General features: G+C 41.3%; 1 protein-coding gene across 1 annotated transcript in view; it reads right to left on the reverse strand.

Moving 5' to 3' along the window:
• STARD13 (StAR related lipid transfer domain containing 13) overlaps window positions 1–10,641 on the reverse strand; it is a 222,589-nt gene extending 211,948 nt beyond the window's left edge. Inside the window, exon 1 of the mRNA XM_065896195.1 lies at window positions 10,518–10,641. Within this exon, the coding sequence (XP_065752267.1) occupies window positions 10,518–10,641 (124 nt within the window). The remainder of the gene's footprint in view (window positions 1–10,517) is intronic.
• Between the last annotated feature and the right edge of the window lie 6,424 nt (window positions 10,642–17,065).

The raw sequence follows: 17,065 nt of genomic DNA on the forward strand, positions 1-17,065 counted from the left end.
TTAGTGTTCCTCACAGAGACAGATGGACATCATGACAAAATAAAATTCACCAATATGTGCTGGAAATCCCTGGTGATAAATCACAGGCTTTATTACTGCCTCTCCTAATTTCCTTTTCTTAGTAAGTAGTCCTAGGTGAAATCTACACAGGAAATAGCCTTAATGGTTTTAATAGCAGTGGTTTAATGAATAATCTATTACGGATATTGTAAATAAATTTTAAATTAAGAAACAGATTAAGAAGTTTTCAAAAGCAAGCTTTGGATCCGAAAATCTAGCATACCAAGAGTGTATAATTTGTCCCAATCTCCTATTATACCTAAGCAACGCAATACCTTTAAAAAAACTAATTAAAATACTTGCTTCGGTATATGTGATAACTAAAATATAATCATTATAACTCTGTAAACACCAGGGATGATGTTATTGCCTTATTTCATAATGATGCTGTCACAATCAATAAACAATAAAACAAACACACTTTCCTTCTTGGGAGATCGCCTTCCCCAAGAGCAAGTGGCACAGAGCACATGGATTATAGATTGTAGATGCTGAAGGGAAAGCTTGCAGGTTCCTTCCAGATCTAATATCCTGTGATTTTACAAGTCACTTTTATCTTACTTAAATAACACCAAATCACCAATGACAGTGAACTCACCAATAATGCAGGATTAGCTACCTCATTTGCCAGGCCCAGTATAAAATGAAAATGTGGGCCCTCCATTCAACAATTACTAATAATTTCAAGATTGTAACAGTAGAGCATTTAAACTAAGTACGGGGCCTCTCTGAGTGTGGGGCCTTGCCTGCGTGTGCTGCAGGGACTGTTGAGATTCTACTGGTATCTGCAGGCCCTGGACTCCTAGCTTTCCCCCCTCCTTGCTCCTTCTCCAATTCTGGCAGATGTAGTTCCAACATCAGAAAGTACCAGTTAAGTTGCTGCTGTTGATGGGGGCTAGGTAAGCAAAACAGTATGGGGAATGACACCGGTGGGCATCCTGGGGTGTCCTTCTGGGCTTCTGCCCTTTCCTTGTCTATCAAAACATCTGATGAAATCCAGACAGAAAAGGAACTAAAATACTTAGAACATTAAGTTTCCTTTAGACACGCAGTCTAGTTTTATAGACTCATTGATTTTTAAAGTTAAACAGGGCCTTAGAGATAATCTAGTCCAACTTCTCTCATTTTAATTGGGTGTCCATCAAATTCCATTTAGGCCAAGGACATGGGAATTATTTCTTGGTTGCATAGCTCTAAAGCTGATAGTAATTTTGATGAACAAACCGTAATTGATGATCTTTCAGAAAAATGTTAGTATAATAGTATGATGAATGATTCAGGCTATAACACTAATGGATTTGTACAAGATGCTGCCAGCCACGTTACCAACATATGTACTATTTGATTTTGTTTTTAAATTCGATTCAAAGCAAAGAGAGTGAGGTTAATGTCTTAGCTCTTGGAAATCCCTGAACATGGGATCTAGAATGGGTCCATAAGATATGGGAACAAGGCAGATAAATCCAGGTATGAAGCGAGTGGCTGGTTTAAGGCTAGAGCAAAAAGCATCTCCTTTATCAGAAAATGTCTGTTCTCCACAGAGAATACATCTATGTATCTATATATCTATATCTACATCTATATACATATGTATTTTTAAAAAATGAACTCTTATACATTGTTAATTAGGGTTCAGACACTATGTTAAATGCTTTGAAAATATTAACTCATTTAATTCTCATGACAACCCTATGAGATAAGTCCTACGCTTATCCTCCTTTTTAAGATGGGGAAATTTAGGAACATCAAGATTATTTATCTTGCCCAAGGACCCACTGTGTAAGAGGTGGAGGTAGGATGCAAACCCATCCTACCTCCACCTCTTGCTCTAGTAGCTGCTCTTAACCACTAGGACATGATGCATGCCAGTAATCTTCCACCATGCCCAAACACCATTCACCCTGCCCTCCACTGCACTGTATGCAACAAAAGTAAAACAACATGCATTTAAGACACTTGGAGATGTATGCTCCCAGCACTGTAGCCATAGTTGTGCCAAATAATTATATCAACGTTATGGCTGAACTGATGTTAATTTCACAGATGTGAGTTACCATTACACAGCTGTGATTTTATGCAAATGATGATGCCTCAAACAGCTTCAGTTACTTTTCCACCACCACCACCACAGTGCTTCTCTACAGGGTTAAGAGCAATTTTCCACTTGTCATTGTTGCTTTGATTTAGATTTAAGAACTAGAAATCAAACGCTTACCCTAAAGCCTCTCTTCTTTCTTTCCAAAAAGAATAAAACAGCCTATGAGACAATGGTTGAAATATGTAAAAGCTTTTTTTTTTTTCTCTTACTTTCTTTTTTTTTTGCGGTACGCGGGCCTCTCACTGTTGTGGCCTCTCCCGTTGCGGAGCACAGGCTCCGGACGCGCAGGCTCAGCGGCCATGGCTCACAGGCCCAGCCGCTCCGCGGCATGTGGGATTTTCCCAGACCGGGGCACGAACCTATGTTCCCTGCATCGGCAGGTGGACTTTCAACCACTGCGCCACCAGGGAAGCCCTCTCTTACTTTCATTCTAACAATTGCTCCTCTTTTATGTCTATTGTTTATGAAGTCTTTTCTTGGGACTAAAATAAAGATGTAATTTATTTCCAAGACCATGGGGACAATTCCTCTTGGCTAGGAAAGTTGTGATCCATCATTGTTTTTCAAGAGTTCTGCAATGAATGCAACTCATTGTCGGCCAAAGAAAGGAAGCCATCTTTGCAATGTCATTGTGACAACCCAGACATTCTCATGCAGCAGTAGATTAGTTTAACTTATTCTGTCACACCTTCCAGATATTCATATATTTGTACTTTTAGGACATTATTCTAATGGTAAACATTAAATTTCAATGGAAAACACGTTCAAAGATCCTTCAAGAAACCTGGACATCTTTCTACTTTTTCCAGATGGAGAGAGGATAAGAAGCATATAAGACTTTCCAATTAAAGTAATTGATAGTAAATGTATCAATTTTCATGAGGTTGAACAACAATTATCTCTAGGGTTCACTTAATTTCATGCATAGGAAGGAGAAAGAAGTATTCAACACAGTATGTCATGATGAAATACAGATTAAAATATGCCCTACTACACAAAATAACAGAACCATAAGGTTCTGAAATTTTTATTTTAGATAAAAATGTTACTAAGGAAATATTCTGCCCGAGAACATAAGATAGCTTGACACAGCAGATTTGCAAATACAGTATTGTGTAGTCACGGTGCATTCTATACTGTCCTTTAGCACTTTCTGGAAGCCTGCTCTATTTCTGGTTAAACAGATGAGTTAAGGGTTTTGAGCAGCATAATAAAATTTGTGTGCTTTGCCAGGATAAAGCCACAGTCCTGAATTAACATCCTGCACTGCAGTCCCAACATGCTTTGACAAGGATGCTATTTCATGGCTCAATAAATACTTATTGACTAACTACAAACATGACAAAAATGTTTGCCCTTCAACTCGACTGCCTTAGGACTAAACACTCGAGGATTCTGAAAAAAAGCCCAGGAACATTGCAACAGTTCTCAAACCACGTTTGTTTTCATTTGGCAATATCCCTAAACTTGCAAAAGGGTAGAATAGAAATATACTGGTAGATAAACCCTCAGAAAACTACAAGGTCTCTAAGCACATTTTTCTTTATAAGTTGTTTTGTTCAACGTAAGATTGAAAAAGCACACACACACAAAAAGAATATATATTAATTTCATAGACATGCTCCACGTCTAAATGATCAGGTTGGTGACTGATCCAAAGCTGTATTAAGTGGTCTTAAGAGATTTCAGCCAACTGGCAGGGCTCCTGTCTCCTATTCAGAGCACCCACCCACAAATAATGAACATGGTCCTCTCTTTGCTCCAACTTTAGGAGAAAATGTGTTACTTCCAAGGTTTGGGCAGCATATTGCAGATGGGTTAGGCCATGTTTAAGTTATCTTCCTTACAAACACAAAAACTTAAGATGTGGTTACCTATTTTTCTCTGAGAAATTTCCCTTCAATCAACTTTATTATGGACAGACCATAATTGGTAAAGGTCAACAAATGGATGCAATATTGGAAAATTCAATATAGTACAGAAACTTTCTTACAAGCTAAACTTTGATTAGCCTATTCCCAGATATCACAACACTGGAGAAGTCACCTTTCCAAGATAAAGTTCTTACCCCATTACATGTGTGGTTAACAAGTCACAGTAACCATAGACGTATTCCTGCTAAGATTCTTTTTATCTAATTAACTATATTTTAATTTTTATGGGGCAACCCTAAGAAGTCTTTCCTTTAAATGTTATTTTTACTTTGCAATATCATTTTTAAATTTAAAATGTATATTTTATTAGTGTGATATATTGTTATGATTATTTTTTATTCATCAAAAGTTCTGGGACCAAGGAGATCTGTCACAAAAGATTATTTGATATAAAAATACTATTACTCAGCTATAAGAATGCTGAGTTTAGGAACAGTGCTGCTATTTTTCTTATTCCCCAGAAATTTAGCACATGTATATGTATATAAAGTTCATGTCCCAATATTGTGTTCTAAATAAAGGATGCCCTAGGACTTGGTCCTTGGCCCCTCCTCTTATATTCTATTCTAAGTAACCCCATCCAGTCCTAAGGCTTCACTCTATAGTAGTCATATGCCAATAACTCTCAGATTTCTATCTTTGGCTTTGACTTTTCTCCCAAAACTTTACTCGTACAACCAGCTCTTTGACTTTTACTTTGGATGTCTAATAGGCATCTTTGGCTTAATTTGGCCAAAGGAGAACTCGCTCTTCATCTGGCTTATGCAAAAAAAGGTCCTTTTGTACTGCAAGATGCAAATATTCCACCTGTCCCCAACTCAGCCCATGGCTCTACAAACCTAGGAGCCCTTGATCCCTCTCCCTCACCTCCAACAAAAAATGTCAGCATTGTTGTCTCTACTTCCAAGACATATTCCAAATCTGTCCCATTCTCTCCATTTTCATCATCATCAGTCTAGTCTGTGTCACTGTTTCTCTCTTACCTGGACCACTCCAGTAGTAACTTATTCAGGTCCTGTCCTTCCTCTGTTTAAAATCCTTTGCTACTTATCACATGTAGAACCAAATCCAAACTTCTTGCCCTGGCAACAAGGCCCAACCTAATCTTATAACCTGACTCTACCCATACCTCTGACATGATCTCTTACCATCTACTTGTACCACCTTTTTTCATTATGTTCCAGGCACACCGGGTTTATTTTTTGTTGTTTGTTTGTTTCCCTTTTCTTTTCTGTCCCTGTAAAATATCAAGCTCATTCCAACCTCACTTAGGCAAAACTTTAGACTATGATCTCGTACTAGACACAGACTGCTGCAAGTTATCATATGGTAGTTAACATAAGTCAGTGATTCTGAACCCGGACTGTACACTGGAACCAGTATTAAAAAAAACACTGATCCCCAGGCCCCATGTGAACCAAATCAGAGTCTCTGGGGGGCAGTAAGGACATTCATATTTCCAAAAGGGCTCCAGGTGACGCTGTGGGTAGCTAAGGCTGAGAGGAACCGTGGTACATATGATGTGTTCTCTTTCTCTGATTTTCATTGTATATTTACCTGACAGATTTTCTTTTTTGTTATTGTTAATATAAATCACATCTCAATGTATTCCCTTTTCAAGAGATGTTTAAAAAGAAAAATCTGACAGAGTAGGATGGCCTGTTCTTTACAGTAAAGTGATAATAAAAAGGAAGGACATTGATATAAAACAAATGAAAAGGATCAGCTAGTATCATCCTGTGCTTTTTGCTATCATGGAACACATTTAGATTTTAATAAGGACCTTTTTTATGGCCCATGTTCTACTCTTGATCCCGCTCTGCATTTAAGTCCCAATCTCATGTTTACATCACATCACAGGATGCTACTGTTGACTTTGAGGATGAATAAACCTGTTTTAACATAACAAGAACTCACTGAAATTTGGTGAAATTAGCATTTCTAACAAAACTCAAACTTTTCAGTGATTTAGGTTAGTTTATTTTTGGCAGCAATATAACTTCCTGCGTCTAAGAGAAATGATTTAAAATAAGACTATGAAAGAGATCAAAAGACTTGGCCATCAATTAGTTCAAAAGCTACCTAAATATTGTTATGTGAGTAAAAAGGAATCATACATATGGATTACATTTCCATTAAAACAGAGTACGGTTTTAAAGTGAAGGAGCAGAAAGCTTTAGAAAACTCATTTGGATTTTTTCAGACCTTAACTTTTTTTAAAAAATAAATTTATTTATTTTTGGCTGCATTGGGTTTTTGTTGCTGCACACGGGCTTCCTCTAGTTGTGGCAAGCGGGGGCTACTCTTCGTTGCGGTGCGCGGGCTTCTCACTGCAGTGGCTTCTCTTGTTGCGGAGTACGCGCTCTAGGTGCATGGGCTTCAGTAGTTGTGGCACGTGGGCTCAGTAGTTGTGGCTCACGGGCTGTAGAGCACAGGCTTAGTAGTTGTGGCACATAGGCTTAGTTGCTCCACAGCATGTGGGTTCTTCGTGGACCAGCGCTTGAACCCGTGTCCCCTGCATTGGGGGGTGGATTCTTAACCACTGAACCACCAGGGAAGCCCCAGACCTAAACTTTTGAGAAGTAGTTCAAGCTGCTTACAAAGACCAAAAGCTAAAGGGTATGCTTCTGCCTAAAGAATTTAATGATGCTATAAAAGTTAAGAATTGTCACCAGTGGTAGCTGATTAGGGAACTGAAGAGGCCAAAAGGACCTGTCATTCACCCACCTTGAAGAAACCTGCGTTTACGCTTTATGACAACATCTCTTTCTTGCAGCCCTTGGCTTCTTGCAGCGATGGTAATGGGCAGGGCACACCACATGAGAGCCCCAACAAGGTAGATGTATGGCTGTTTGTTTGTTTGAACTCTCTATAAGCCCATACACTACCCAGCCCAATAGGATAACTGGGAGATGAGCTATTTTTGGTGCATAGGGTTATTCTTGTCACTGCAGGAGGAAAGAGCAATTTTCCCGATTAATTTTGTTGTTCTTTTAAAAACTAATTGCAAATGACAGAGAGACTTAGAGAAAGGATTTGCGGTCCATGTGTCTCCATAAGAGCCATGGAGAAGGCAGCGTGGTATAACACAAAATGGGCACAGATGACCTTCGACTCTGACAACCTGAATTAGAATACTTCTTTGAACACTAACTAACTTTGTCATCTTGGGAATAAACAATAATTACCACCATTATTTCAATGATCAATATTGAGATGACAGGTGGGAAAAACTTTTGCTGACTCTTATGAGGATTAGAGTCTTAGGTAATTAAGAAGTAAGTATATGTTGGCAAAAACGCCACAATCTGATGAATGTCTGGCAGCTACTACAGAATTGGAAAGCCCAAGAAGAGCTCCCAGTATCATTCTTTCTTTAACCAATAACTCCCTTTTATAATTTTGTAATGAAATGAACATATCTGAACATCATTCACACCTCATCCTATCGGTTTCATTATTTGTGTCTTTGTGATGAGTGTGAAGAAATAGCTTTCCAGTTATGTATAATCCCCTCCTTCCCAAATACAGTCCCACAGCACAGAAATCCACAAGCTTCACTACGTTTAAAACAGCTCTACTTCTTCTTGTCTTTTTGTCCCATTGACAAGATGGGTTTTCATGAAAAGAAGTCACAGTGAGTTAGAATAAGGATTTCCTGCCTCAGGATGTTAAAAAGCAAAAGGAAGCATCAAATACCTTCAGAATGCTCTAGACAACAAACACAAGTTTGTTATAAAGCACTTTGAATACTGTTGTACTGACTAAGTGTAATAAGAAGAAAATTTTAGGGAAATTAAAGAAGTCCCAGCACAAAACTTTTACCTGATAGAAAAAAGCTGAAAAAAAAAAAAAGCCAATAGCCTCACATCATCTCTTGGGGGGCAGGCAAAGTCTCTCTGGGGTACATTCATACAGTTGGTTTTGATGATATTGTGAACTAAACCATATAAAGAAAACTTTTACAAATGAAGAACACTTTTACCTAGAATTGATGCCAACATTAATAACTTAAGTATTTCAGTGTCTCATGGCCAAAGTTCCATATTTTAGCTACCTTTGCAAGAAAACCCAAGAAAATCAATTTGCATCTAAAAGCTCCTTCATGGAGTTGGCTTGGTTTTGTGGCAAGCATCCCAGCTTGCTTAGAGAAGCAGAGGTTGAAGTCTGCTTCACAGAGGATTGTTTGGTCCCAGTTGAATAACCTGCTGGCATCCACTGTTAGCAGAGTGGTAAGCAGATTATGGGTAAAAGCAGATATTAATATTCTGATTAAACATTTTAAAACCTCATACCACTATTTTAAAAAATAATTACACTACTCTGGGAGAACTCTTATACTTACCATTCTGAAGCCACTTTTAGCCTGAATTTCTACATATGCATGATCTTAAAAATCTCTACCTATCACTTATTTCTCAGAATCAAAACTTTTTCTCTCCACTGCTCTAACTAAACTGCAAAGTCTAAAATTCATGTGAATAAATGACTTCCCTGGAAAATCTTAACAGTTTTAAGTCTTTACATTACACTCTCGTCCTTCCCAGATGTCCTTTTGAAAAAGACAGGGCTGCAGTCATCTTTGGCCTCAGCTTCTATAAAAACCCAGCACAGCTTTGGCAGCCCTCTTGGAAAGACTTCTTGTTTCCTGAGGATCCATTGATTTAACAAACTTAACAAACTTAATAACAGAAGCTATGAAAGAGACATTTGCAGTAAGCAATCTGAAGTTATGAAGCAACACAAGTTTACTAGACCACAAAAACTTCACTAACACCATCCATCATGTAGATTATACAATTTAGCACGGTAACAAGGAAAGTTATTAGTTGTTATTAATTAGGTCTGCAATGCACATACAGGTCTTTAAAAATCAACAGTCAAAACTACTGGGTTACCACAACTTATTTCTGGGTCCAGACTGCAAAGCCTGTTTATTTCTTGGGTGCTTACTAAATGGGGTCACTGTATTGGAGAGAAAATACGGGATAAACAGTTTATGCTGACAATATTGAGTGTTGGAATCATCTATAATCCCTACTTCTAATTTGACCAGTTAGGTTGATAAAGACCTAGCTCAAGGAGACACAGACTCTGGGCATCTACTCCAGAATGCTATCATACTAATGAAGAGATGTGGCTGCATGGGTGTAAGGACAGAACATCTTGCAAAGGACTTCTACAATTCTTCAGTAAGAAAAAGGGGGAGGAGCCCAGAGAAGGTTCAATCTTCCATCTCACACTTGGCATCCCTGCCCTCTGTCCAGGCTTCATACCTTCTTCTTCTCTAGACCTCTCTTCCAACCCTGTGGTCACTGGCCAACTCAGGAGATACTGCTGGAGAGACAGGAGGCAAGAAGATCCAGAGACTAGACTCACCGTCAGCTCAGGGGCCCTTCCATCCACACGTCCCCCATTTCCAGAAACATCTTCCAGCAGCTAACACTTGGGGAAAGCATTCCTAAATCCTACACTGCCTGGGAACTGTGCTGTGGAGGAAGGCCACCTTCCCTTATTGTGGCAGGTATGATGTGGTGACTAACCAGACCTAATGCTCCCAGCATGAGCTCTGCGAAGGCTCAGACCACTTCCTGCATCCGTGGCCCTACTAGGAGGTAGGTCCAAGGAGCATGCACAGAAGAAAGACCACAGCCAGGAGGCTGGGGGAGGTGCTAAGGAGGGGACTGGCCTTCTAACCTAAGCAAATATTCTTAAGAACCTCTTGGCTCAGAATAATCACCTCTTTTCTTCCTCTGAATCATGAGCAATGGATTCCAAAAGGGAGGCCACTCTTTTGCAGCCCCAAAATGAGGAGAGCGGATCCACAGCTGGACAGGGGTTGTGGGCAGCTATCTACCAGCACCAACCACTGTCCAACTGTCTTTGCCCAAATCCTCCCCTCTACCCCATAAACATCTGTCTCCCAGAGCTTTGGATACGCTCCCTAGCCTTGTCTTGACTCCCCCGCCCACACAGGCAGTGGACGTGTCCCTCGTGGAAAAGACGAAGTTGGGAGAGGGACCGATCTCCTGGAGCCCACTTGGGCTGGGCACTCATTCACTCACTGGGCTGGGGTGGGTGGATGGTGGTGGAGCTGGGGCCAGCCCTGGCAAAGCGGCCACTCGAACGAAGACTCCCCAGGTAACCCCCGCGCCTGCTCCCGGTCCCGCGCGCCCCGCCCCGCAGAGCTGTCCGCGCGCGCCGGGCGGAGCCCACACGCACCAGGTCCCCGCGCGCGGAAAGCGGGGAGCGCTGGCGCTCCGGCCCGGCCCAGCAAGGGGGTGAGAGCAGCCTCCTCCGCCCATCCCCGGGCTCTGAAAACCTGTGCCGGGAGCCCACAGCGGCGGCGGGGCGGTGGGCCGGGCGGGGCAACACGGCCCGCGCCTCCTCCCGCTCCCGCGGTCCCGAGTCTCGGGGGCACCGACCTGCCAGCCGTCTCTCCCGGACGTTTTTCCACAGCCGATCCCAGGCTCTGGCGGTAGAGTCCCGCAACTGCTCACTGATTGACCGCCTGAGCTGCGTTTGGAAAGGTTTCAGCTTGCCGGTCATTTTAGATCCGTCCTCATAACGACCAGCGGGCTTGCCACCGCCAGTCCAGCGTGGCCCGCAACCCAGACCCCCGGCGACTCGAGACGCCAGACGCGGGATTCCCGCTGGGGTCCCGGGACCAGCCAAGGGCGCGACAGAGGTCGTCTGCCGTCCAGCGCGGGGGCCGGGACGCGTTGCCACTGCGCGCGCCGCGCAAGGGTAACTTCGGCGCTCCGTCGACTCCTCTACCCCTTTCCCCCTTTCCTCCCCTCCCTCCCCTCGGCTCAGCGCTCCTCCGCTCCCCTCCTCTCCCGTCCTTCCCTCCCCTCTCCCTCCCGGACTGTCTAGCGCCCCACTCCTTCCCCCAGGGAGCTTTCTCTCCCTCCCTCCCTAGCCTAAATCTGACAGCTCGGTCCCGACGGGCTCTGACTACGGAGTTTCTACCCCTCTTTTCATTTTCACTCAGAGGCCAGGGGCTGTACCATATTCCTCCCATTTCTTGATACTTTACATTTTTTCACTCAGAAAGCGCCACCATCACAACCATTACAAAAATTTTAAACTGTGCCATAGCTAGTGCCGAAATAACTCATCGTAGTTTTCCTGAATTCAAATCACTCCTCAGTTTTGCTGACATTCTTTTGGAGTTAGATACTGGTGCACTTGTATTATATCAATCTTTCCTGGTTTCATCAATGAGATGATTATCTGGCTGCAATCTACAATCAAATTAAAATGATTTATTCATTGCATAGCCATTGACTATGAGGAAAATAACTTGTAAATTTAAGGTCAAACCTTGTGGAGCCTACATAAAATAGATTTACATGTTCTGGTAAAGCATTAAAATCTGTATGCAGTTAGAAAAGCAGGTATTACGGGGAAGTGAAATGTGAAAAGAATTTTAAGGTATTTTAGCCAATAACATAATAATAGGCTTATAATTAGAAATTTACCCTAATTTCTGCAGGGAAGAGGGGGGAAATATACCGTGTTTGTTGTTGTTTTTTAACATCTTTATTGGAGTATAATTGCTTTACAATGATGTGTATATACTGGTTCTTTAAGAAATACTGAGGAGATGGTGTCCAAGTCATTTCCCTGGGCTCCAAAGCCTCACTCAAAAGATAAAGACAATACTAGCTCAGGTCTCAGGGTGTCCTGCTTTTCTCAAGGTTTTGCTTCGAAAGAGCTTGGAGGACCTTTAGAGAAAGTAATGACGACAACATTTGATGTAACGCAAGGATATGGGATGTGATTAATGTCATACATCTCAAGTTTGGCTAAAGAAACTGAACTATTTCAAAAGAGAATTTCTGGGGCTTCCCTGGTGGCGCAGTGGTTGAGAGTCCGCCTGCCGATGCAGGGGACACGGATTCATGCCCCGGTCGGGGAAGATCCCACATGCCGCGGAGCGGCTGGGCCTGTGCGCCACAACTACTGAGCCTGTGCATCCGGAGCCCGTGCTCCGCAACGGGAGAGGCCACAGCAGTGTACCGCAAAAAAAAAAAAAAAAAAAAAAAAAAGAGAATTTCTGGATTATTTAAACAGTAAAATTGCTTGAATATCACTTATTTTTAATTGCCTTTGTATCAGGCTGCTAAATAAGAACCAGGGTTTAGTTAGCTGTTTTCTTTGTCTTTTTTAAAAAAAAAATTTCAGGTGCTCCGTGTGAAGTTTGAAAATTAAAGAAAATTATCCAATCCTCTCTCTATTATATAAATTGCTATTGACTTAAGGAGTGGAAATTAACAGCTACCTGAAGTATTCCCTCTGCAATTCTATACTTTTAGTAAATATTCCCTCCACTAGTTTATATTGTTGGTAGAAAATGGGGGGGAGAAATGATGGTAAAAAACATCTTTATTGTCTTATTCTCTTATTTTAAATATTCAAAAATGTTCACTAGTGAAACACTTCAGAAGAAGCTAGAAACTAATGGTTGAGCTTTTTTTTGTGTGCCATCCTGGTAAACCTTTGAAATTGTCAGTTATGAAGCAATAAGTCATGGATCAGAAATGGACTTGAAACTATGGCAGCCAGTTACAGACTAATCCAGATTGCTTTCTGGACCCATGCCAAATACCCTTTTGATTACATCCTGTTTTGTATGCATGTAGTGGTAAGGAAATGCTCTGCCAGAAGCAAGATTTGTGTTATCTTAAAGTGACTGCTGTACAGTATAACGACAAAACATTTCACAATTACATTCCCAGGGAAGCTGTGTATTTAACTTTAAAAAGAGGATCTCTAATTGAATCAAACGGAGGCAGTAGTTGTAACATTATACGCACGGGAAGAGAACGGTACAAGGAACATTCCAGCTATTCCACTGATCATTTAGCTCTAAGGATCCTGGGTCCCTTACTGCTTTCTATTTTAATACATATTTTATATTCAGATGTCATGGATTAGGGGTTTTCTTTAAATGACTAACGTGAAGATAAATTCTGGCTTTGCAAATTTGTTTAGCTCTGGCTGTTGAAGGGTCCATGGATTGAGGACTGTCCTTGAGAAGCCAGATGAAAGACTGGAGTGATCTCCCCAGAACAGGTGCCATACAGCACAGCACAGCTCCCTGCCTGGCTGGCTGCTGGCCCTGCTGAAGGAGATCTTACAGCTGTGCAGATGCAGCAGCCACAAATGCAAGGGTTCTAAACTCAGCGGGGCTACTTGGAGACTTTTATACAGGCCCTCAGCATCCACTCGCATTTTCCAGGAGCCCCATTTCAAAGCTGAACCTTAAGGATGACACCCCCCCTTGGGGTCTTCACCTTGAGCAGATGACAATACCACTGACTTCACAGAAAAGAAGTCAGGCAACTCCTTACCCCTATAACCTTCTTACTTACTCCCTTCCCTCCCAACACAGGAAAGAGGTACCTCTCTTCCTACCCAAGATCTAGCCCTTGACCTGTGCACTCTGCTTACCATCCTTTCTTGTCCCTACGAGGGCTAGGCTATATCAGTTATTTCCTCGATCTCCTACAGCCTCAACCCCTCCTTCTCCATGGGCTCAACCTTCTAGTCTTACACCTCTTTAAACCAAACCCAAACCAAAACAACAACCACCATAACAAAACACACTGCCTCTACCCTGTATCTCTTAGAAAAGAAGTATTCCCTTATCAACACTGCAGTCTGGGCTCCCTCAGCAACTCACTGAAACCAGTCTTGGCAAGGTCACCAGTAACTGCCTGGCTGCTACATCTAATGGATGTTTCCTGTTGTTCTTGCTCCTTCTCGGGTGTGTGGACGAGAGGACACTAGTGACCATCCCTTACTCTTGACACTGCCTCGTCTTGTGGCCGTCAGGCTACACTGTCCCCTGGGTCTCTGTGCCCTGCGTGGCTGAGGTGCTTGTCTTCAGAGCTCCCCTTCCACCAGCTTGATGCCGGCATTCCCTGGGTTTCAGTCCTGGGCCCCCACCCCCACTTCTTCCTCATGCTTCAGCGTCCCTGGATGATTATATTCCTTCCTGTGGTTACAGCCCTCACCTCTCAAGGCCCAACCCGATACAGACAGAAAGTACTCATGTTTTTGAGATTATGGCTACAGGCAGAGTTGAGTTTGACTCTGGGCAAGTTTTGGACCCTCAGCACTCCCTACCTATGGGATTGTATTGTGTATTAAGTGGAATAATCACAAAGAAAAGATTCAATCAATGCTACCATATCACTGTCCAATCATTATCACTGTCACATTGTTCTCCTATCCCAAATCGTTTCTGAGCCTCTGACACCCAATCTAAATAACCCATTACTCCCTCTCATGGCATGCAGCTTAATTTTCTTTATGGCACTTATCACTTCTGGACATTTTCTTGTTTGTTTGTTTGTGGTTTGTCTCCAAGGCAAACCTTGAGCAATGTTAGATCGAGGCCTTGTCTGTCTGATTCACCATTGTGTCCTCAGGACCTAGGTCAGCCCCTGACAGTTGTGCTCAGCAAAAACTTGCAGAATAAATGAGTGATTTCTCTCTGATGTTATATATTGTTTACTTTACTAATGGATATTTCTAAAAATTTCCCTCTAAATCTACTCTTCCAACTCTATTTCCTATGTTAGCCAAGTGATGCGATCACCCACACATCTCGTGTCCAAGAGAGAATCTAGAAGACATTCTGAACTCCAAAAGTTCTTATATTGCTTCAATCTTTCTCTGTCTCTCCACCCCCACAGTAACTGGTTTAGTCCATGTTTTCTTCTTTCCTCCCCTGAATTTCAGCATAATGAGCTTCACATTAGAAAGCTACTGCTCTCACTCAGTTCTGTCTTTATACATTCCTTCTACTTGAACGCTTTTCCTCTGATTTTTTGCTTCACTCATCCTTCAAGATTCAACTCAGATGTCACCTCCTCCTGGAAGCCCTCCACGAATCCCAGTGGCTGGACTGTTCCTCCTCTCCTGTGTTCCTACAGCACCTTGGGCCCATCTCTGGAGGAGAACTTATCACAGAGCACTGTGGGCACTTGTCTGCTTTCCTCTCAGCCTCCTTACTAGTCCTGAGTTCCTCCAGTGGGACTGGTACTTTTATTTCTGAATCCCTTATGCCTTTTTCAGTGAACAACACATAAAGGCTCATTTACTGACTAAATGAATATTCCATTATAGTTTTGGATGGCTGGTTATTACTAGAGTCTGCTCCTTAGTATAAGTGTAAACCATAATTATGCTTGTGGCATCATTATTTATCACTCTATTTACATCAAATTTTAAGTAATACATATTGATGGTTACAGATTTTTAAACACAGAAAAGTATACGTAGAAATATTAAAAATACCTGTAATATTACCAGAAAGAAAGAGCTGATAACGATTGAAAATTTTCCTTTTCAGTTTTTTTCTTTACACATTAAAAAAATTAGAATAACTTTTATACCAAATTTTGAAATTTTTCTCACTTAGCATTAGATTGTGAGCATTTTCCCAATTTATTGTTGTATTTTGAAATACAGTTTTTAATGAATATATAGAATTCTGTTGGATAGACATACATAATTTATTTTCAAACTTTCATAATTTTGGACATTTCATTCCAAATTTCTGCAATTACAAACAATACTGTCAACAACTTTGGCAAAAGCAAAAGCAAAACAAAAAACAAAAAAAGGTTTTTTCTTTCTCTTTCTCCTAATGCTGTATGATTAAGACCCATCACCACTGTGACCCCCAATCACAAGTAATAAGTAGGTCCTGCCACCCATCCACCTATACATATGAAGCCAGTGTCTCTGAATTCTCTTAAATTCCTATATTTTCTACTCCTCCTTCCATGTTCAACTCATCTGTGCCATCACCCCTTATGCCTAAGAATGGAGAAGCACATTCGCCTGTCCACTTGTTGAATATTTTGTTGTCAGAAGCCTTTGCTTTAGAAAAAAATCCAATTTCTAACTGTCCCAAGCCAGCAATCCTTTGCCAGGAGCCTATGGTCACAGTCCATTATTTCATGTTTTCCAGTTTTTCTGTAGGAAATTGCCTTCCTTGCTGTGACCCATTGCCCCTCACTGCACAACAGAAGGGTGAAGAGCTCCCTGGGACTCTTCCTGCATGTTCCCTCCCCAAGAGAGATATGATGTAGCAACCACTCCTCCCATGCTCCCTTCAGGCTACACTCCAGGGCCTTGTTGTTGGAGATTCTGACATGAAATCTCAAATTATTTATTTCCTCATAAAGAATGTTGCCAGAAGTTCTGAAGAAGATGGCTTTTCATGCTAGGTCCTGAGCTCACAGTCACCAATTTGTGCTTGTCCCATTGGATGTGTCTTAGTGGCCCATTGCCACGCTCTGAATCTGCCAAGCTGCTAATGTTAACGGTTTTCATGGCTTTGGAGGTTTTGTTCTGTTAATTAAAATATCACTGGGCTCCATGCTTTTGTGGAAGCAAAATTTAGTGTTAGCTGTAAGCTCTGTATTGCCAATCAATATCTTTGGCTATGTTTAGTATTTTCCTGATGTAGACTTGTAAATGCCTGGAATCTTCAGGCTTAATATCGTATCATAATATCTCACTAACTTTACAAATATTGTAATTCTTTTCTTTTTTTAACTTTTTATTTTATATTGAGTATAGTTGATTAACAATGTTGTGATAGTTTCAGATGTACAGCAAAGTGATTCAGTTATGCATATACATGTATCTATTCTTTTTCAAATTCTTTTCCCATTTAGGTTGTTACATAATATTGAGCAGAGTTCCCTGTGCTATACAGTAGGTCCTTGTTGGTTATCCATTTTATTTTATTTTTTTATGTAATTTATTCTTTAACATCTTTATTGGAGTATACTTGCTTTATAGTGTTGTGTTAGTTTCTGATGTAAATTGATACAGCCACTATGGAGAACAGTATGGAGGTTCCTTAAAAAACTAAAAATAGAATTACCATATGACCCAGCAATCCCACTACTGGGCATATACCCTGAGAAAATCATAATTCAAA

Source organism: Phocoena phocoena, chromosome 18 (assembly GCF_963924675.1).
Source record: "Phocoena phocoena chromosome 18, mPhoPho1.1, whole genome shotgun sequence".
NCBI classification, from domain to species: domain Eukaryota; kingdom Metazoa; phylum Chordata; class Mammalia; order Artiodactyla; family Phocoenidae; genus Phocoena; species Phocoena phocoena.